Genomic DNA, 21,818 nt, shown 5'->3' with positions numbered 1-21,818 from the left:
GACTCTACTGGGCAACGTGGTGGCCCTGGGGCTTCAGGCCCAGCCATGATGACACCAGCCTGTGTCCTCATTTGTTAATGGGGGGAGACGAGCATTGACCTTGAGGGCTGCATAAGGGTGGCCTAGATAGAGAAGCAGCACATGGTGGGCCTCAGATGGCAGTTCCCTCCTTGGAGGAGGAGTTCTCCAGGTGGACAGAAGGGTATTCTAGGCATGTGGAGACCGGAAGAGATAAGGCCGCACATTTGGATATAGAAAAGCAGCTGGTTTGCCCCTTGTTACAGGCGTGTGTTTGATTATTTGTCTATGTTAAAATCAGTTTCTTTAAAACGTCTGTAAGCTTAGTTTTTGGAACTGCCTTCACGGAGTTAAACACAACCGTACAGAGGGCACACAAGTCTAAGGCACAGATGTGGCACTGCTCCTCCTCCCTGCCACGAAAGGTGCCAGCCTCCCTCAGGGGACTCCGTAAGCGGATATGGCGACCTGTGCACACTCATGAGAGACCGCAGTCCATGCTAATCTAATGCTGGACAACTTTCCGGGAAGCCCCCAGAATTAACAGTGATATTTGGAAATGCTTTTTGCTGTTGCAGAGTCTCAGCTAGTTTCTTGTCCCTCAAAGCATGGATCTGACAATTTGTAACCCTAGACTTATGTGAATGAAACAGAAGGACCGATCAGAGGATGGGAGAGAAGGCCTCAGACCCCAGCAATACTATTCTTCTGACACTGGCCTCTAGCAAAAGTTTGAGATTCTAGCAAAAAATCAGATTCTATTGCCAACAGATAAGAAACTCCCATGTTAAAATGGGCCAGATTCTGCACTTGTTAGATATTGGTCGTAATAGCCAGTACTTGTAGTGTGTTTTACGTTCCATAGGCCCTGGTCTAAGAAACTGACATACGTGAGCTCATTTAATCCTGACAACTACTGCACGAGGGAGAAATTATCATTTCCACTTTACAGACAGGAAACTTGCTGAGAGGCAAGAGTTTTCTTGCTCGAGGTCACACATCTGTTGAGAAGTCACTTCACTGGAGTAACGGCATTTTACATAATGTCGTGGTTTATGCAGCGTCTCTCAAATGGGACCCCACTGGACCTCGCGCTTACCCTGACAGATGGGCGATTCTCTCATGTTACAAATTGGAGGGGGTGGGGCGTGTAGCTGAAAAAGGGGAGGGGACTTGCCCACAGCTTCAGAGTTAATAAAGGAGCCCAGGTTTTCAGAACCTAGATCTTGAGCTCTTTCATCAGCTTAAGGGTCTGTGAGTTCTTTATGAACAAAATTTTGTTTTTAATTAGATGATAATCTTAAAAAACAACCACCACCCATAAAAACCTTTGGAAACGAAAACTTGCAATTCGAAAGCTGTTTTCGTAGAACAGGCTTTGGTTTTTAAGTTGTACTTTTCAGTATTCTTTTGTGTTAGCAGACATTTTTTTCCTTTAAAAGGGCTCCACATTCATTCCTAAGTTGGGGAAACAGTGAGCCCTACCAGGCCCTTTTACTTGGCGATAATGTATTTTTAAAGTCTCATTTTTTATTTGAATAGATTTCAGTCTGTTTCTGATCATTTAAAAACAACAACGAAACCTCTCCAGGTGATTTAAGAAAAACTTGAGTCAAAAGCGGAGCTATGTGAGTGGGCCTGCGATGGTTGCTAAGGAGTCACTCAATACAGATCAGAAACACAAGCTGCAGCTTTAAAGGTTTCACGCGGAGGCCGACAGGATCCTGTCTAACTGATCTTCCTTGCGAGGTGGTCCACTTGAGCAGGCGCACGTATCTATTAGGAGAGCCAGGCCAGCCAGGCTGTGGAGGCGCCAGGCACCGCACATGCCAGGGACGGTGCTTGGCAGTGAGGGGAGAAGCTGAAGCTTCTGGCGGCAGAAAGGCTTGGTAAAAGAAATGTTCGCATATCGAGGTCTGGGGAAGTCATTCTGGCTTATCCATGAGTTAACCTGAATCTGATGCTGAACAGAACAGCCTGTTTGTGGCCCATCAGACATACACTGTACATCTGCTTTAATTATTAAAGAAAAGGGCACACTGAGTAGAAGAATGTCCACGTTAAACACAAAGATTAAATGCCTCTCTGGCTGGGAAGCCAATGCTGATACTCCTTCCACGACAAGACTTCCTTCCCAGGTGCCAAGACCATACTGACCCGCTGTGTATGTGCTGATCTGTTTCCCGCCCAAGACTGTGCTGAAAACCACGCTTCTCTGGGGCAGTTCCTCAGTTATCTGAGGGGCTGTCTTCTAGGCTATAATCGTCAGTTTGGCTCAAAATTGAGAAGTAGCTGAATTCCTTAAATAGCACTCACAGAAAGCCTCTGCAGTGCCACAGCGAGCCCACAGGAAGTCAATGCCATTTGCCTTGTAGCAGTTTAACAAAATGGCAAACAAACAGCACCCAGGAAGAAATAAAAACAGTGCCACAGGCAGGAAACCCAAACCTGTAAACTCATGGCAAATGTCACTGCGTTTACAGGGAGAGGAAAAAAACCTTTCGTGATTCTTCCTTGTATGTTGAAGATTTTATTTTTCAAACCTTTAGAAGAATCAATTCCATTTAATAAACCTTTGTAAAATGCCACAGAAGCCAAGGGATGCAGGGTTAAGCCATGTTCTTAAGAACTGACCCTCTCCAGGCTGAGTCTCCTTAGTAGATTACCTGGAAGTTACATAGAGGCAGTTCTATAAAGATGAAACTTTGAAAAAGCCAGTCTTTCTCCTATTTTTAGATTTGGGCCTGTTTTCCATTTTTTTGCTTTCACAAAAAAGTTTAACCCTGACCTTTCTCCATTTAAAACAAACCAAAATCCATTTAAAGAATTAAAATGCAGGGAACAGCTCCTGTGGATGTGCCTCTTGACGTCCACAGACGTCACCCAAACCCAGACACATGCACAGCAGACTCTGCCTGCTCAGGACAGACCAATGGGGAAGCCAAACGCCTCTCCGGGCGAAAGTGCCGCCCACGGTGTTTTGCAACTGTCAAGAGTGTGCAAAGTACAGACGATTAAAAATGTGAAATAAATGGATGTCTGTAAATGGATGTCTGTAATGGCCCTTCATAGATGGTAGACGCCCAGATGAGAAAGGCTGGTTTCAAGCTTGAAACACAAGCCTGCAATCTTGCTTCTTTTCTCCCCATCACACTGTTATTTCAAACCAGAATGATGTCCATGAAAACAAAAGCTCATTTTCTTGACCTGTGCTGGAAGGCATATGTAGTTATAGGTCAGAGATCAACGTGACAGTTTTCACATGTCCCAACCTGGCGTTTTGTCTGTACAGGATAAAAATAACCTGCTGATAGGAAACTAAGTGTCCTCCTCAAATGACATAGCCAGTTTTTAGTTCACGAACCGTGCAGTTCCAATGAGTTGATCAGTTTGCTTTTGTCACTGTGCCTGAGTCATGGTTAGGTCACTTGCAGGCCTCATGCAGAATTTAGAAATTGGTTACAGGACTTAAGCCTCGAAAACGGAAGTGACGTCTTGAGAACATGCAGGAGGGCGCGGTGCGGGGGCTCTGAGCGCCCAGGCTCCGTGGGCTTGGTCAGCAGACGCCCGGCCCGGCCCTGAGCGCGGCTTCCAGTCTCTGTGGCTCCAGCGGGAGGGCGAGGGGGAGGCTCCTTGTCAGGGGGTCAGGGAGGTCCATGTGCTTCGCTCAGCCTCTGTGCTGAGTGTTCAAGACATCCTGAATCTCTGTTTTCTGCCAGGGAGGATACGTATCAAGGTGCGCTGGTGTGGCGGTTATTTTAGATTTTTTACCATGTACGGACCTTGCAATCTGTAGCCAATCTTTCTGTAATAATTCCTGGTGCCAACCCCTGTGAAGAAGCAGAAAAACAAAAGTCAGAAGAGTCTCTTACTAAGCATTACTTTAGCAGCCCTCAAAAGCCAGCACACGTGCCCCTCCTAGCCGTCCTCCTTCTCCCACTCTCATTCACAGACCAAAGTCCTTTCCAGATCGAATCTCATTTGATTAAGTTCGGAAATTTAAAAACATTCTGAATTCAAGTTGCGTTAAAACACATAAACTGTATTTCAGAGCCTGTGGGTTCACAATCCTGTGGGTACCGTGCAGCACAGCTTCAGGTGTTATAGGTGAACGGGAAGTGGTGGATCTAATGTGTGAGATGTCCACACTCCAAGTGAAGCCAGACGGCGTTACGGTTTCCTGGAAGGTTGAACAAGAGGTCAGGTATGGGAAGTGGAGTCGCCACAGCCGCCGGCAGCCAGGGTGCCCTGACCAAGCGAAGTGTCAGTGCCACTCACTCATCCAGAGCAACGATTTTCACCAATCACCATCAGTGACATTAAATTAGTGCTACTTAATGTGCATTTCATTCACTTTATATATATATTTTTTGGGGGGGTATTAATTGGTATACTTATATTGATATACGAGCAGTGTAAGTACCAGGAGTTTATGTCAGTTTTGTATTTGCGTCCATTTAAGGAACACTAGCTGATTTAAGTCAATACTAAAGGTCCGTGAAGTTTTTTCTTTAAAAGGAATCATTATCCTAAATGGTGCCGCTATAATAAAACACGATCACATTTAAGAAGCTGAGCTCCTAGGAGGATAAAGCGTGGCTTATGTGGTATTATCTATACGAGTGGCTAAGAGAATGGGCTTTTGATCATTCAAAAGATACGGATTTAAGGTCTAGACCTGTCATTTTAAGGGCTGTAGCTTTGGCCAATTACTTAATTACATTTTATCATCTATAATAACGTACCTATGTTTTAAGGATACTGAATATTAAATGAGATAGTCCTTGATATGTGCTAAGTCTGGAGTCTGGAAAAAGCCAATTCCTCCAGAACCAACTGGCTGCTGCTGTTATTATTTTAGAGCTTTTCATGGTCTGATATCTGATTATATTTCTGGCTTCACTGCTTGCTACTATTCTCCCCTGAAACACTATGCTTCAGCCCCAGTGAAGATTTAACTTTTCTAAAAGCTCCCGGTGTGTCTGGCTCTACCTAGCTTCCAGGCTTGGCTCATGCTGTGCCCTCTAGCAAACTGATCGAACCCAAGGGGGTTCGTGGGATCCTCTGATCTGGAGCTTGTCGGTCAGAAGCACAGTGACAACCTAGATTTGCAATTGGCATCTGAGGTGGGGTCATTCCCGCGGGACCGACCCGTAACCTGTGGAGTCTGATGCCACCTCCAGGGAGACAGTGTTAGAACCGAGGCAACGGTAGGCCACCCGGCTGGTGGTGCAGAGCTGCGTGACGTGTGGAAACCCCACACCTCCGGCGCAGTAGTGTTGTGGTTTTCGTGTGTGTAACGTAAAGGAAGACGCTGGCGTTTCTCTTTACCGTGCTCCTCCCCACAGCTCTCCCCACGGTGCACTGCGATTGCCGGTCGGCCTCCCCACGTGGTGGAAGCTCTATGTATCTTGTTCGTCACTTTGTATTCCTAGCGATCAGTATGTGCATGAAATCAGATCACTGCTAAGCCCCCTCCAGTGTCGCCTAATTCTGTAGCCCAAACATTTACTGTTTAGGGTTTCCTACCGTGTTTTGTTTCCCACCTCGTTCAAAAAAACTTCAAGTATTAAGAAAATGGAACTGAAACTGATGTGATAAAGGTAACAGAACCGTGTCATGTGATAATAGGTCACTGGAGAATTTCCCTTTTAATCCAAGGATTACTGACATTCCGTCTTGCACAATTTCAACCTTGTCTTTGTGTTCTAATCATTACTTTTGTTCAACACCGTGGCTTGGGGTAGAGCAGGGGGAAGACAAAAACATGAACAAATAATGGGTCAGGCAGCAGCTCAGACCCACTGGATCCAGGAAGACATCTCACACCCCTCAGAGGGTACAACCACTTTATTGCTTGCACTATCTCCTAAAGTTCTATATCCGTAAGCATAAGTTCTATATCCTATGACCCAGCAAGTATACTCCCAGAGTGAAAAGAGAAATGAATGCTTATAGCCAACAAAAGACACGTTACTCATAACAGCCAAAACAGGAAATAACCCAAATATCTATCAATAGTAGAATGGATAAATTGTGTATTTTCACACAATGGCATATGATACTGCAACAAAAAAGAAAGAACTAGAGCTACCTGCAATGCCGTGGATGAATCTCACAGACCTAATTTTGCGTGAAAGAAACCAGATGTAAAAGATTTCATCAATGCAAAGTTCAGATGCAGGCAAAATCAATTTTACGGTGATACAAGTCAGAATGCTGGTTACATTTGGAAGATGACATGGACTGAAAGAGGGAACAAGGGAGTCTTCTGGAGTGCTGAAAGATGGTATATCTTGATCTGGATTAGAAGTTACATGGGAACATACACAGGCAAAACATTATTAAGTGGTATACTGAAAACGTTGTAATTTATCGCATGTACGTCCTAGCTCAATTTAAGAAAACTCAAGAGGGGGTACATCCATTGAAGAGACGTTCAATGTGTTTTGAGAGCTCAACTTGTCCAAAGAATTCAGCAAAATGAGGAAAAAGGATGAGAGGCAGGCGGTTGAGAGATCACTACTGGAGTTGATCACTCTATCACACGGATGCCTCTGAAGTCACCAATGCGGTGCTTTTTTCTATTTCTAGAATCCCGCATGCTAGAAACTATTTTTTTCATCCTCTTTCTCTGCACTTTAAAAGTTCACATTCAAACTGAACTATTCTCTGTGACATGACAGCATTCGTCAGAGGCACAGGCACCCTGAGATTAAAACGTGCTTTTCCTCATCGTCACCTACACGTACAGACTATAGCATAAATCTAAGAATTCTGAGCAGAGAAGTGACATGATTGACTTACATTTGAAAGAGATCACTCTGACTGCTATTTTGAGAACAGAATGAAAGCTCCAGGAGGGCAGGGATTTTTACCTGCAGGATTGCTAGCACCCGGAGCAATGCCTGCACATATTAAGTACTCACTGAAATATTTGTTCAATGAGTGAATAAGTGACCAAGGGCAGAAACAGGGAGACCAGTTAAGAAGCTATTGCAATAATCCAGATAAGCGATGGTGGTGGCTCAAAGCAGAGTCATGGTGGTGAAGAGCAGCTGGACCCTGGAAACATTTAAAGGCAGAGTCAAAAGAATCTGTTGATGGATGCAGGGTGGGACACAAAGAGAGGGGCCCAAGATGCCTCTAAGGTTTTTGGCCTGAGTACAGGAATGGTTTGGAGAAAGAATGAACTGCCAGTTAGTGAGACTGAAAGATGGTGAGAAGAGGGTCGGGGAGGAGGACGTCAGGAGCTCAGCTTTGGCTGTGCTGCAGGTGAAATGGCTGTTAGACATTCGAGTGGGGATGTTGAGGAATATGTGATTTTGGAAGCCTTTCTTGCTCTTAGATGGTCTCTTTTCTTGGATGCTCTTTTGGAAAGAAATTTATTTTCTTTATCTTAATTGAAGGATAGTTGATTTATAATAATATTAGTTTCAGGTGTATAACACAGTGATTCAAAATTCTTATAGATTATACTCCATTTAATGTTATGATAAAATACTGGCTATACTCCTTGCTCCGTACAACATATCCTTGTAGCTTATTTTACACATAGTAGTTTGTGCCTCTTAATCCCCTACCCCTACCTTCCCTCTCCCCACTGGTGACCACTAGTTTGTTTTCCATATCTGTGAGTCTGTTGGAAAGAAATTTCTGACTGGGGCAGTTGTCTTATGAAGGGAGTTGGCTGAGGAGGAAGCAGGTGGGTGGAGGCCGGCGGAGGGGGCAGCTGAAGACAACCTGGGTCCTTTTTGATACTGTTGAATCAACAACTAACCAAGTCTGAAGCTGCTCTACCAAGGAAGCTGTTAGGAAATAATGTTTTCCGTTTGGTTTAAGCCATTTTGTTTTGGTACTCTTTTGTATTGTACTAATATACATAAGATAAACTTATCATTTTAACCATTGTTAGGTGTACAGTTTACTGGTATGAAGTACCTTCACACTCTTGTGCAACCATCGCCACCATCCGTCTCCAGAAGTAAAACTGAAACTCTGTACCTAGTAAACAACAGCTCCTTCTTCCCCCTGGTCCCTGGCGACCCCCCCCCCCCCCCCCCGCTCTACTTCCTGTCTCTGTGGATTTGGTTACTCTAGGCACCTCATGGAAGTGGAATCATTCCGTATTTGTCTTGTGGTGACTGGCTTATATCTTCAAGGTTCATCCATGTTGGGTTTAAACCATGTGAGTTGAGTTCTGTGTTACTTGTAACTGAAAATGTTGTAACTGACACGTGAGCTTGAGGACAGGAAGAGATTAAACACATGAGGTCAAGTCAGCACTTAAAACCATAAATCAGGGTGGTAATTCTGACCATGCTGCTGTCCTATTGGCAAGTCCCAACACAGAGCTCAGATTCCTCAGCCTGATTTTCACAAAGATTTTCACATCCCGTCTGGTTTACCTCTAGTTTCTGCCACAACTGACCTTAGTCCTTATAGTCTGGCGTTACCAAACCAGGCATAATTTCACTAATCCACTGGCTTGGCCGCTGCCCCGTCAGTGCTGCAGCCCATGCCCCAGGGCACTCCCATTCATCCTTGAACCCTCCCTCGGACACCACTTTCGCCAGGAGACCGCTGCACACACCTCCCCTCTCCACAGAGTCTGGCATTCATAACCGCCCCCTCCACGCTGGCTGGATCCTTTAGAGCTCTACTGTTTCAGTAGTCATGCTGTGCTTTATTTTACTTGCATGTCTAGTCCCCTTCCTAGAATGTAAGCCTTTTGAAGTCAATGACTTATATCCTCAGGGCTTAGTACAGTGTCTGCATATAATCAACAGGCAATAAATGCTTGAGGATTTACTGTACTGTATTCGGTTATCATTATGTTGTGTATATATAAAGAAATGTGCTCCTGGGAGATGTATTTTTTAAAAAAAGAAAAGAAAGAAGAACTGGCCCTAGGTTAGCTGCCAGGTAGTGGGAATGACTCAATGTAAAAGGGATGAAGGGTAGGGCTTAATCTAGTTACAGATTTCCTACTTTGTTAGCTTACAGATGTAGAGGCAGCTCTCTGATTTATACTATTACCTCTAACTAATAAAAACTTCCCCTAAAATTTTCAGAAATATTTCTGGATTTTTAAAAAAATTGAAGTACAGTTCATTTACAATATTATGTTAGTTTCAAGTGTATAGCGAAGTGATTCAGTTATGTGTGTGTGTGTGTATATATGTATATATATATACACACACACACACACAAGATATTGAATATAGTTCCTTGTGCGATATAGTAGGTCCTTGTTATCAATTTTATATATAATATTGTATATCTGTTAATCCCAACCTCCTAATTTATCCCTCCCCCCACTTCCCACTTTGGTAACCATAAGTCTGTTTTCTATGTCTGTGAGTCTATTTCTGTTTTGTAAGTAAGTTCATCTGTATAATTTTTTTAGATTCCACATATAAGTGATATCATATATTTGTCTTTTCTCTTGCTTACTTAATATGATAATCTATAGGTCCACTATGTTGCTGCAAACGGCATTATTTCACTCTTTTTTATGGCCGAGTAGTATTCTATTTTGTGTGTGTGGCATTATTTCGTTCCTTTTTATGGCTGAGTAATATTCCATTGTACATATGTACCACATCTTCTTTATCCATTTATCTGTTGATAGACATTTAGGTTGCTTCCACGTCTCGCCTATTGTATCAATAAGTAATGCTGCTATGAACACTGGGGTGCATGTATCTTTTCGAATTAGAGTTTTCTCTAGATATATGCCCAGGAATGGGATTGCAGGATCATACGGTAACTCTATTTTTAGTTTTTTAAGGAGCCTCCACACTGTTCTCCATAGTGGCTGCACCAATTTACATCCCCACCAATAGTGTAGGAGGGTTCTCTTTTCTCCACACCCTCTCCAACATTGATTATTTGTAGACTTTTTAATTATGGCCATTCTGACTGGTGTGAGGTTGGCTTTTTATACTTCTAATTTTACAAAATAGATGCCATTTCCCATGGGCTTAAAACAATCTATTACAGAGAATTTCAAATATACAAAAGTAGAGACAATGGTACGTTGAACCTCCACAGACCCACTACCCAGCTTCAACGATTATCAGTTCATCCATCAGACTTCTAATGCTTCTAGCTCTCCACCCATGTGAAGTCACAAGACAGATTTAAGGCTTCCTTTTGGTTCTGCTCAGCTCAGTCACTGGAGACGTGTTTAATTCTCCTCTTTCAAATAAAGATGACGGTAGTCTTTACCCTCTTCTTTACCAGTTATTACCAGATTGAAGATGTGCAGCTGGTCAAAGAGCTTTACTTCCCCAAACATGCCACAACCTACACCTGTCACAACCTACCCTAAATAGCTGTTCCTTACACCTAACACAGACTCAACAGCCCTGGACAACCACAAAGCGCCACGTCCTGGAGTGCCCTGATTGCCTCAGTGTGCCGGTTAAAGGCACAGCTTTACTGGGGTACAACTCAGCACTCCTCAGTCAGATTCCCACCGAGCGTGCAGGCTCCTCAGGCTCTCTACTTTTGCCCTAATAGGGGAGGTGGGCCCTGGAAACTACTACCACCTTGAGGAGAGGCACTCAGGCTCTGCTATGAGCCTTTCTGAATAAAGGCATATCTTTCAAGCTCCTCTCCTTGTTTTCAGTAACATGCTGCAGCACTGAGACGGGAAGTCTACTTCCGGACCTTCAGGGAGGCCTTACGTCTTTTGACCTCTAGCCAGCCTGGACTCCAGCCTCTTACTTAAATGACTAAGCAAAAACATTCCCCCGTTTGTATCTCCCTGTGCCTCTTGTTGCTTGAAAGAAAGATTCTTCCTCCGTTCCTACACTCCGTGGAGCAGGCTGGCGAAAGTATTAGCATTGCTAGCCGGCGCGGAAGGGAACACACCGTCAGCGGCGTGGGTGGAGGCCACACTCTGCCGCCTGCTCCTCTCCTGGGCTAGCAGGGCTCCTACAGTCCTCGTCACAGTAACTTTCCTCTTGTTAGCCAGCCAAGAAAAAGCAATTACCTTTCACAGCTGACGTCAGCCAAGCTCCTGGACTGACGCGGGCAGCTGTGTCACAGGCTCCTGCCCTTGAGGACAGACACGCAGCGGGCTGTACAAGTATCCGTGTTCTCTACCTGCTCGCCTGCGTGCGATTCTGCCAATCCCTGGGCTGGGGGGCGAGCAGCAGTAACCTCTGTGCAGCAGTCCTCAGGGTGCCCTAGCGGCAGAGCCGACAGTTGTCAGCAGAGCAGTAAGGATGGGGAGGAGAGGGGCAGTCCACATGCTTGCTTTGTTTTATCCTCCAAGTTACTGAACCCACAACCTGAATCTACCTATATCACGGGGGCCTTTTTCCTACTCTTGGAGGCAGGATAAATATTTTTATCTTCACTACTTTACCAGCTATGATGACGATGAAAGTGAAAAAGAATACCTTAGGGCTTCCCTGGTGGCTCAGTGGTTAAGAATCCGCCTGCCAATGCAGGGACACAGGTTCGAGCCCTGGTCCGGGAAGATCCTGATCCCACATGCCACGGAGCAACTAAGCCCATGTGCCACAACTACTGAGCCTGCGCTCTAGAGGCCGTGAGCCACAACTACTGAGCCCACGTGCCACAACTACTGAGCCCACGTGCCACAACTACGGAAGCCTGCACGCCTAGAGCCCGTGCTCCATAACAAGAGAAGCCACTGCAATGAGAAGCCCGCGTACCGCAACGAAGAGTAGCCCCCGCTCGCCGCAACTAGAGGAAGCCCGTGTGCAGCAACGAAGACCCAAAGCAGCCAAAAAAACCCAAAAAACAAAAAACTAAAAAAGTATGTGTGTTTGGGGGGGGGGCGGGGGGGGGAATCACAAAACCTTAAAAAGATGAATCAAAGATGAAAATGGAAAAAACCTAGCTGTTTAAATTCTACTGATTCTATATTAGAAAGTATGCAATCTATTTTAACATAAATTTAGAGGAAGCAGGCAAAAGGAGTAATAAACTAGTCAATGTGGTACCTGATTTGGCTCTGAAACTCTGCTTCTCCACATTACTGCAGCCCTTTCTTTCTAAGGGGATAAATCCAACACCAGAGTAAAGCTTAGAAGCTGAAAATAAACACATTTTCCCTTTAAAAGAGAAAATAAGTCAGGAGCAGGAAATGAGCCTCAACTCAACCTAGCTTGTGATTCTGACTAACTCCATCTCAAAACAAAAGAAGCAACAACTTTATAGCTGAGCGACTGTAAAGTACAAAGCTAGAGTAAGACGACTCTTTTCTGAGCCCTTAAATACATGCCAGGCACGCATGCTGGATGCTCAACACACACCAGCAAGACTGAGATTACTATCCTGGGAGGCATGAGAGTTTCAGAAAGGGTCATAACTCAAGGTCACATGGCTGGGAAGTAGAAGAACCATAATTCAGAGCCAGCTTGTCTCCACGGCACGCAGAGTATTCCCAAGGAGCCATGGTGCCTGTATTGTGGGTGATGCCAGACCCTGCTTCCCCCGCTCTGGCTTTAAATATCTAGTTGGCGCTGATAACAGCACATCCATTTTTTAATTAAAGCACAGAAAGGACATTTGACTTGTCTCGATCACCTTACCTCCTCTATCTGTGTCTAGTTTCTCAGTGTTCTTAGTTTGATAAATCACTAGATGAAACAAACATGGTGACCTTATTTCCATTTCACTAACAGAGCTCAGTAAGAAACAATAATTACATAAAATATTCTGATAACATAGGCAGGCAACACAAAACTGTGTTAAAAGATGTGGCTTACAAATGTGAGAACTACTGGGAAGGGGGATACTTTTAAATAGCAACTTGATAAATGTGGTCACCCTTTTTAAAATGAAGAGAAATACGATGTAGAGTTTGGGGGAAAAAAAGCAACAAAGATGGAACAATGATGGAAACTAGACCCTAGAGGAGGAGACAACTCAGGAGTATTTAAGCTTACAGAAAAGGTGACTTCAGGCTTGACTATGGCAGACTAAATGACCAGGATCAACTTTCCAGCTAAAGACAATTTAAAAATTTAGACAAAATTAAAAATGCTTCCATTAGAAAAATATCAAAGATCTAACAGTTATTAATTATCAGGCAGAGAATAAGGAGAAAACGTGAGCTTTGAGAAGGGAGTAGAGCCTTTTCTGCCTCAGTGGTGATGCCAACCCAGGAAGGTCGGCCAGATCCACAAAGGCCGGCCAGAGACAAGTAGGATGGCAGGAGTCACGTGGCCACCAGAGGCACAGAACCAGCTGCCAACACCCTGAATCTCACTCCGCTTCACGAAGGGCTACGCTCCAAGGGAGGTGGGGGAGCAACCATCATCTAGGTCTTGAAGTATTCCTGAAAGCAAATTCTCTCATAAAATGCTCAGCAAATAATAAAAACGAGGCCCACTTAGAGACGACAACATGATGAGAAATAAGAGACTTCAGATCTGGAGTCCCTGCCATTATCTGACATAGACTGTAGAACAGCTATGCTTACTACATACATGGAGATGGATACTGAATTTAAGAATGTTTAGAAGCAACAGGAAACTATAAAACATGATATAACAGAGTTGAAAAAGATGCCAGAAATCAGAGAATTGAAAGATAAAATAAGAACTTAGGCATCAATGGATGAGTTTAATGGTAGATTAGACTTAATCAGTAAAGTGTAAGTTAAGTCAGAAGGAACTATCAACAACGAAGCATGGAGAAACCGAATAACGGGTGGGGGAAGAGGGTATGAGACACAATGGATACAATGAATAGGTCTAACATATGTTTAACTGGAGTCCCAGGATGAGGGGGAAGAGAATGGGATAAAATCAATATATGAGTCAGAGACTGAAAATTACACGGAACTAAAAAAAAAAAAGAAAAAAAAACCCACCACCAATTAAAGAAACCCAAGGAAACCTAAGCAAGCTCAAGCAGAGGAAATGCATATCTAGAAACAATCATAGTAAAACTAGAGAAAACAATCTAAAAATACAGACACTAAAAAAAAATCATAAAAGCAGTCAGAGTATATCCTCAAAGACAGACATCTGACTTCTTAACTGCATCATTAAAAGTCAGAAGACAGTGGAAAGACAGCTTCAAAGTGCTGAAAAAAAATAAATGCAAACCCAGAATTTTATACTCAGTGAAAACTTACTTTAAGAATAAGCAAAATAAGATACTTCATACAATCAAAATTAGAATAATTTGCTACCAGCAGATTATTACTAAAATAAATTCTTTAGGTACAAAGAAAACAATACTTGCAAATTACCCAAATAAATACTCATCAGTAGTAAAACAGATAAACTGTGCTATATCCACATCATGGAATCCTATGTTATCAATGAAAATGAATAAACTACCTTAGAGATTCAGCAAAGATTGAAGAGCAAAGAAAGTGATAAATATACCAGTAAATCTAAATGAATATGGACTGTATATAACAATAATTATTATAGTAGTAATAATAATAATGTCTTGTGGATTTTTGAAAAAATATCTCTCACACACAGACACTTCAGAAAAGAGGACATCTAAATGGCCAGCAAGCATATGAAAAGGTAGTCAACTTCATTAGTCATCAGGGAATGTAAATTAAAACTACAAAGAAACACCACTACATACAAATCATACTGAACAACTGAAACTCTCATACCTTCCTGGTGGGAGTGAAAATTGGTAGCCCTTTGGAAAACCACTCTGCAGACTCTTATAGTTGAACATATGTATTCCCTGAAATCCAGCAATGCCACCCCTAGGTATATATTCCACACAAATGTGTATTTATGAGCCTTAAGATACATATATAAGAATATTCATAAGCCCAAACTGGAAACTACCTAAATATCCAGCAAGAGTAAGACAGATAAATTGTGAGATATTTGCGTTATGGAATCCAGCCTATCAATGAAAATGAATGGACATAGCCACACACAATGTGACCTAATCTCACAAACAATGTTGCACCAAAGTAGCCAGAACAACAACAAAAATATACCAAAATGATCCCACTTATCTAAAATAAAAAACAACAAAACTAAACTATTTATAAATGATTCATAATTAGGTAGTGGAATATAAAGAAACACACAGAATAAAGTAGGAAAAAAGAGGCTACTGGGGAAGGAGGAAGGCAAGGAGAGGGGAGGGGATTATGATGGGGTAGGGTCAACAGGGATGTTGGTTATGTTCTTGACCTAAGTGGGGGTTGGTTAAACAATTCATTTTTTAACATCTAATCAACTCTGCTGTCTATTTGCTACAGTTTACTGTCAACTTTTAAAAATGAAAAAATAAATAAAAATGAAAAAGAGAAGGTAAGATTAAGTTATTTCAACTACATGAATGTTTCTTTAAATGGGGAAATAAATCAATTCTTCATGCATATGGAAAATCAAATGAGAAAACTTGGGTTTAGTGATTCCAACGGGACAAAGAAAGAACATGAAATTTCTAATGTGACTTAACAGAAGAAGAAATCATTTAATCAAGTATTTATTGAGGATATACTAGGAGCCTGGAAATTAACGAGTTTTACCTCCTGGAATCTTCAAGAAAAGAAAAACTCTAGCCTAACAGACATTTTCATGTCTGAAGAAGGAACATGAATTCGAAATCTGGAGGTTCATTCCTGTTCCTTGACACGACCTTTGTTAGGACACAGGGCTGTGCTTCATGGCTAGTTATGTGTTGGACTGAATTAAAATTGAGCCCACATCACATTCCTAAAGCCAAACTTGAAAAAAGAGAGAAAATATGCTAAATCTATCCTTTGAAACTTAAATCTGATTTTTCTGATTAGATGCAAAAGATTGAGATAAGTCATGATCACTTAATAAAAAAAAAATCAGTGAAATAAAAACAACTTCAAAAAACTGTTTTAATTACTTTTGGGTTCAATTAATCAACTATTTATTGAGTGCTTGATATATGACTAGCAGCATTAATACAAGGCAAATGTATTCATTAGTTTCATTCATTTGCTACTGAAATGAGATTTTATTACATCTCATTGATCTCTTAGTAGGATGGCAATATTTCACTCTTCAACAATACACACTGGTATCAGATTTGGGGAAAGGTTTTTCTTCTGAATGTTTGAAAATGAGCCAAATTAACTCAATGACCCTAAATCTTTGAAAGAGAATTTTTTTTCCTGTTCTGTTAAAAAGAAACTCTTAGAAGGTTACCCACATATGATCTTAGCTCTTCAAAGTAGTTGGTTATTGCAAGTCATTAACACAGCACGTTAGTACATTTATTCTCCATCACCTTGGAAGATACAGAGAATATCTCAGGAGAAGAGATTCAACCAGTTACCCAGCAGCCTAAAGGTTCCCCTGTTCCTTCTGAAATGGGTACACCAAGATAACAAAGTAAAAATGAACAAAGAATAAAAGCAGTAACTTATAAAGCATGTATAGAGACTCTAAATAGAAGCTACCGTGGTAACTTACAGTAGGGAGATACTTACAGTAGGGAGATACTTAAAGTAGGGAGATGCTTACAGTAGGGAGACGCTGGAGGCTTATCCTATAGCTCTTAGGTTTATTCTTCACAGGGAGTCTGACATAGGAGGGCCCACAGTCATCTAATTAAAAAATGAGCAGCTCTAGTCCCACCAGTGCAGAATGTCTGCTATGTCACAGATCATTTTCACTACTTCATGTCTCAAGTCATTAGTGTGTTTCTGTAGAAGTTAAAGACTGTCATTGGTAACCTGGTAGGAAGAGGGATCCCTTCTATTTATAGTCTTTTAAAAAAAAAAAAAAGACTTTAAGAAGGAAAATGGTAGAGTAGAAAACGCTAGAGATCAGTCCCTCTACTGAAACAACCAGTAAGCTGGAAACAACAATCAAAGCCAACTACATGGGGACACCAGAACCTGATAAGGCACTTACAGCAACCAGGGGAGTGCCTGATGAAGGGAGAGGCCGCTGCCCTTTGGTAAGAGGGCAGCAGATGTGAACCACCTACCATCCCCCTATCCTACAGTGGCCAGCTGGAGCCAGGGTGGGCAGTAACGGTATCTATTGTAAGATTTGAAGAGATATATTCCCTTACCACCTTTTTAAAAAAGATCCAGACATTTAAGGAAATCCCTGTCAGGTCACAGGCTGATTGCACAGAAAATGAAACAAGAAATTTTAGTGAGCACATGCAACAAAGGATACTGACTTTGCCAAAATAGCTTGAAAAAATACAAGTGGATGACTGCAGCCCTCAAGAGCAATCCCCGAGGAGGGAGAGAATCTGACTTTTATAATTCTTGAGTATGTGCAGTTCTAAACAAAAAATTGCAAAGCATACCAAAAACAGGAAACTAAGACTCATTCACAAGAAAAAGAGAAGTTGACAGAAACTATGCCTGAGGAATCTTAGACACTGTGATTACTAGGCAAAGTCAACTGTCTTAATTATGCTCAAGGAGCTAAAGGAAATCATGTCAAAGAACTAAAGGAGCACAAACAACAAAAGCAGAAGTCAACAAGTGGGACTGCATCAAACTAAAATGCCTCTGCACTGCAAAAAAAAAATAACAAAATGAAAAGGCAACCTACAGAATGGGAGAAAGTATTTATATTTGCAAACCATATACTGGATAAGGAGTTAATATCCAAAATATATAAAAACTCATATAACTCAATAAAAAAAAATCTGATTAAAAAAATTGGCAGAGGAACTAAATAGACGTTTTTCCTATTGGCCATAGAAGACATTCAAACGGCCAACAGGTACATGAAAAGGTGTTCAACATCACTAATCATCATGGAAATGTAAGTCAAAACCACAATGTGATAGCACCTCACATCTGTTAGAATGACCATCACCAAGAAGACAAGGGATAACAAGTGCTGGTGAGGACATGAAGAAAAGGGAAGCCCGGTACACCACTGCTGGAATGTAAGTTGGTAATGTTTTTTTCCACTATGGAAGACAGTACTGAGGTTCCTCAAAAATTTAGAACTACCATATGATCCAGCAAATTCCACTTCTGGGTATATATCCAAAGGAAATAAAAACAGGATATTGAAGAGAAATCTGCACTCCCATGTTTATTGTAGCATTATACACAATAGCCAAGATATGGAAACAACCTAAGTATCTGTCAATGAATAAATGGATTAAAAAAACTGTTCACACACACACACACACACGTACACACAGAGAAATATAATTCAGCCCTAAGAAAGGTGGAAATTCATTTCCATACCATTTGCAACAACGTAGATGAACCTTGAGGACATTATGCCAAGTGATATAAGTCAGATAGAGAGAGACAAATACTGTACACCACTTGTGGAATCTGAAAAAGCCAAACTTGTAAAAAGAGAGCATAGAATGGTGGCTACCGGTGGCTGTGGGGTAGGGAAATAGGAGAGATGCCGTTTAAGGGTACAAACTTGACACCTGTAGATAAATAAATCCTGGTGATCTAATACACAATATAATGATTACAGACAACAGTACTGCGTTATAAACATCAAATCTGCTAAGAGACTGGATCTTTATTATTCTCACCACAAAAAAGAAATGATAATCATGTGATGTCTTAGAGGTGTAACACTACAATGGCAATGATACTGCATTATATAAATGTAACAAATCAACATGTTCTACATCTTAAACTTACACAGTTATATGTCAAATCTATTTCAGTTAAAAAAAGAAAATAAAAAAGACTAACGGAAATGAGAACACTGTATGAACAAAGGGGGGAACCCAATAAAGAGAAACTATAAAAAGGAACCAAACAGAAATACTGGAGCTGAAAAGTACAATCGCTAAAATAAGGGACCTGTGTTACACCACCACCATCAAGCATACTAACACCACATCATAGGAGTCTCAGAGGGAGATGAGAGAGAGAAAAGGTAGAAAAAATAAATAATGGCCAAAAACTTCCCAAATTTGATGAAAGACATGAATCTATACTCCTAGGAAGTTCAACAAGTTCCAAGCAGGATAAACTCAAAGAGATCCACACCGAGGAACATTACAGTCAAAAAAAAAAAAAAAAAAAGTTTTTTTTTTTTGGCTGTGCCGAGCAGCATGTGGGATCTTAGTTCCCTGACCAGGGATCGCACCCACCCCTCTGCAGTGGAAGCGCAGAGTCTTAACCACTGGCCCACCAGGGACGTCCCCAGTCAAAGTGTTGAAAGCCAAAGACAGAATCTTGAAAGCAGCGAGAGAGAAGTGACTCGTCACATACAAGGGACCCTCAATAAGATTAAGAGCTGATATCAGAAACCATGGAGGTCAGAAAGGAAGTGGGGTGACATATTTAAAGTGCTGAAAGAAAAAGAAACTGTCAACCAAAAATTCTTTATCTGGCAAAAGTATTTTTTCAAGGATAAGGGATAAATTGAGACATTTCCAGATAAACCAGAGCTAAGAAAATCTGTTATCACTAAACCTATCCTACAAGAATCCTTCAGGATGAAATAAAAGGACATTAGGCAGTAACTCAAAGCCATGTGAAGAAATAAGTAAACACTAGTAAAGATAACTACATAGGTAAATATAAAAGCTGATATTATTGTTCTTTTGGTTTGTAACTCCTCTTTTTTCCCTATATAATTTAAAAGGCAAATTCATAAAATAATTATAAATTTATGTCAAAGGTCAGACAGGTATAAAGATGTAATCTGTGACAGTAACAATGTAAACGAGAGATAGAGATGTATAGGAGCAGAGTATTTGCATATTACTCAAACTAAAATGGTATTACCCAAACTAGGTTATTATAAATTTAAGATGTTAATTGCAATCCCTAAGGTAATCACTAAGAAAAATAACTCATAACCAAAAGAGAGCTGGGGTGGATTTAGTATCAAATGAAACACATTTTAAGTAAAAAAAAGTTTATAAGAGACAAAGAGGGACATTGCAAATTGATAGAAGGTTCAATTCATCAAGGTTTAACAATTATAAATGTATATACATCAAATGACAGAGCCCCAAAATATATGAAGCAAAAATGGACAGAACTGAAGGGAGAAATAGATAGTTCTACAAGAGCTGGAGACTACCATACACATTTTCAATAATGGAGGACTTGAACAACACTTTAAACCAATTAGACCTAACAGAACATATCACCCAACAACAGCAGAATACACATTTTCCACAGTGGACACGTAGCATTCTCCAGGTTAGATCATGTGTCAGGCCATAAAACAAGTCTTAATAAATTTTAAAAGACTGAAATCATACAAAGTATGAAAAAAAAAAGTACAAAGAAAAAAAGGACTCAAATCACTAAAATTAGAAATGAAAGAGGAAACATTACTACTGACTTTACAGTAATAAAAAGAATTATGAGAGAATATGAATAACAATATGAATATGTATGTACACCAACACATCGGATAACCTAGTTGAAATGGACAAATTCCTAGAAACATAAACTACGAAAACTGACTCAAGAAGAAACAGGAAGTCTATATAGTCCTGTAACAAGAAAAGAGATTGATTCAATAATCAAAAACCTTCCATCAAAGTAAAACTCAGCACCAGATGGCTTTACTGGTGATTTCTATCAAATGTTTAGAGAATTAACACCAATCCTTCTCAAACACATCCAAAAAACTGAAGAGGGACACTTCCTAACTCATCCTATGAGGCTAGCAATACCTTGATACCAAAGCCAGACAAAGACACTACAAAGAAAATTACAGACCACTATCTTTATGAATATATATGGGAGAAAATATTTGCAAATCACAGACCATTTAAGAGTCTTGTAGCCAGAGGATATTAAAAATTCCTACAGCTCAACAACAAAAAGACAAACAACCCAATTAAAAAATGAGCAAAGGACTTGAATAGACATTTTTTAAAAGACACAAATGACAAATAAGCTCAGAAAAAGATGTTCAACATCGTTTTAGTCATTAAGGAAATGTAAGCCAAAACCCCAATAAAACATCACTTCACACCATTAGGATGGCTATAAAATAAAAAAAAAAAATAAAAAAAAAAAAGGAAAATAACAAGTGCAGGCAAGGATGTGGAGAAATTGCACCCCTTGTGCACTGCTGATGGGAAAGTAAAATGATGCAGCAGCTGTAGAAAACAATTTGGTGACTCCTCAGAAAGTTAAATGGAACGACCACTGATCCAGCAACTCCACTTCTGGGTACAGACACAAAGGAACTGAAAGCAGAGACTCAAATAGATATTTGTATACCAATGTGATAGCAACATTATTCACAATAGCCAAAAGATGGAAACAACCCAAGAGTGTGTGTGTGTGTGTGTGTGTGTGTGTAAAGCATGGATGAACCTTCAAGACATTATGCTAAGTGAAATAAGCCAGACACAAAAGGACACATATTGTATGATTCCATTTCATAGAGTCAGAAAGTAGATTAGAAGTTACCAGGGGCTTGGGAGATGGTGAAATTGGGAATTATTGCTTAATGAGTACAGAGTTTCTGTCTGGGGTGATGAAAATGTTTTGGAAATAGTGGTGATGGTTGCACAACATTGTGAATGTAACTAATGCCACTGCACTGTATACTTAAAAATGGTTATAATGGCAAATTTTATGTTATATACAATTTACTGCTTCCCCAAATGGGGGGAAAAAAGACTTTAAGGTGCATTAACTATCTTTGGTATTTATGGAGAGGAAGGAACGTCGATTAGGGTCAGATCTCCCTAGGGAAAGCATGTACCCTTGCCTAAGATGGTCTTCTATATTACATAGCCTAGAAGGAAGACATAAATGGGCAACATCTTAGACCTAAAGCATGAGACATTTAGACAGGCCTGTAAGGGGAAACAGGAATATCCTCACGGAAGAGAGGGCAGACAAAGGT

At 41.0% G+C, this 21,818-nt stretch overlaps 1 protein-coding gene and 1 long non-coding RNA gene across 2 annotated transcripts in view; one reads left to right on the top strand and one right to left on the bottom strand.

Moving 5' to 3' along the window:
- Positions 1-2,532: 2,532 nt before the first annotated feature.
- ELP3 (elongator acetyltransferase complex subunit 3) overlaps positions 2,533-21,818 on the bottom strand; it is a 101,692-nt gene continuing 82,406 nt past the window's right edge. Inside the window, exon 15 of the mRNA XM_082468977.1 lies at positions 2,533-3,848. Within this exon, the coding sequence (XP_082325103.1) occupies positions 3,772-3,848 (77 nt within the window). The 3' untranslated portion in view covers positions 2,533-3,771. The remainder of the gene's footprint in view (positions 3,849-21,818) is intronic.
- LOC309664129 lies at positions 11,544-16,742 on the top strand. Its single transcript, XR_014265641.1, has 2 exons — positions 11,544-16,483; positions 16,518-16,742. It is a non-coding gene; the product is annotated as an uncharacterized lncRNA (long non-coding RNA).

This window comes from Balaenoptera physalus (assembly GCF_965194825.1).
Source record: "Balaenoptera physalus genome assembly, chromosome: 7".
NCBI classification, from domain to species: domain Eukaryota; kingdom Metazoa; phylum Chordata; class Mammalia; order Artiodactyla; family Balaenopteridae; genus Balaenoptera; species Balaenoptera physalus.
Note: the sequence above shows the minus strand (reverse complement) of the source record. Positions and strands in the feature narration are given on the sequence as shown.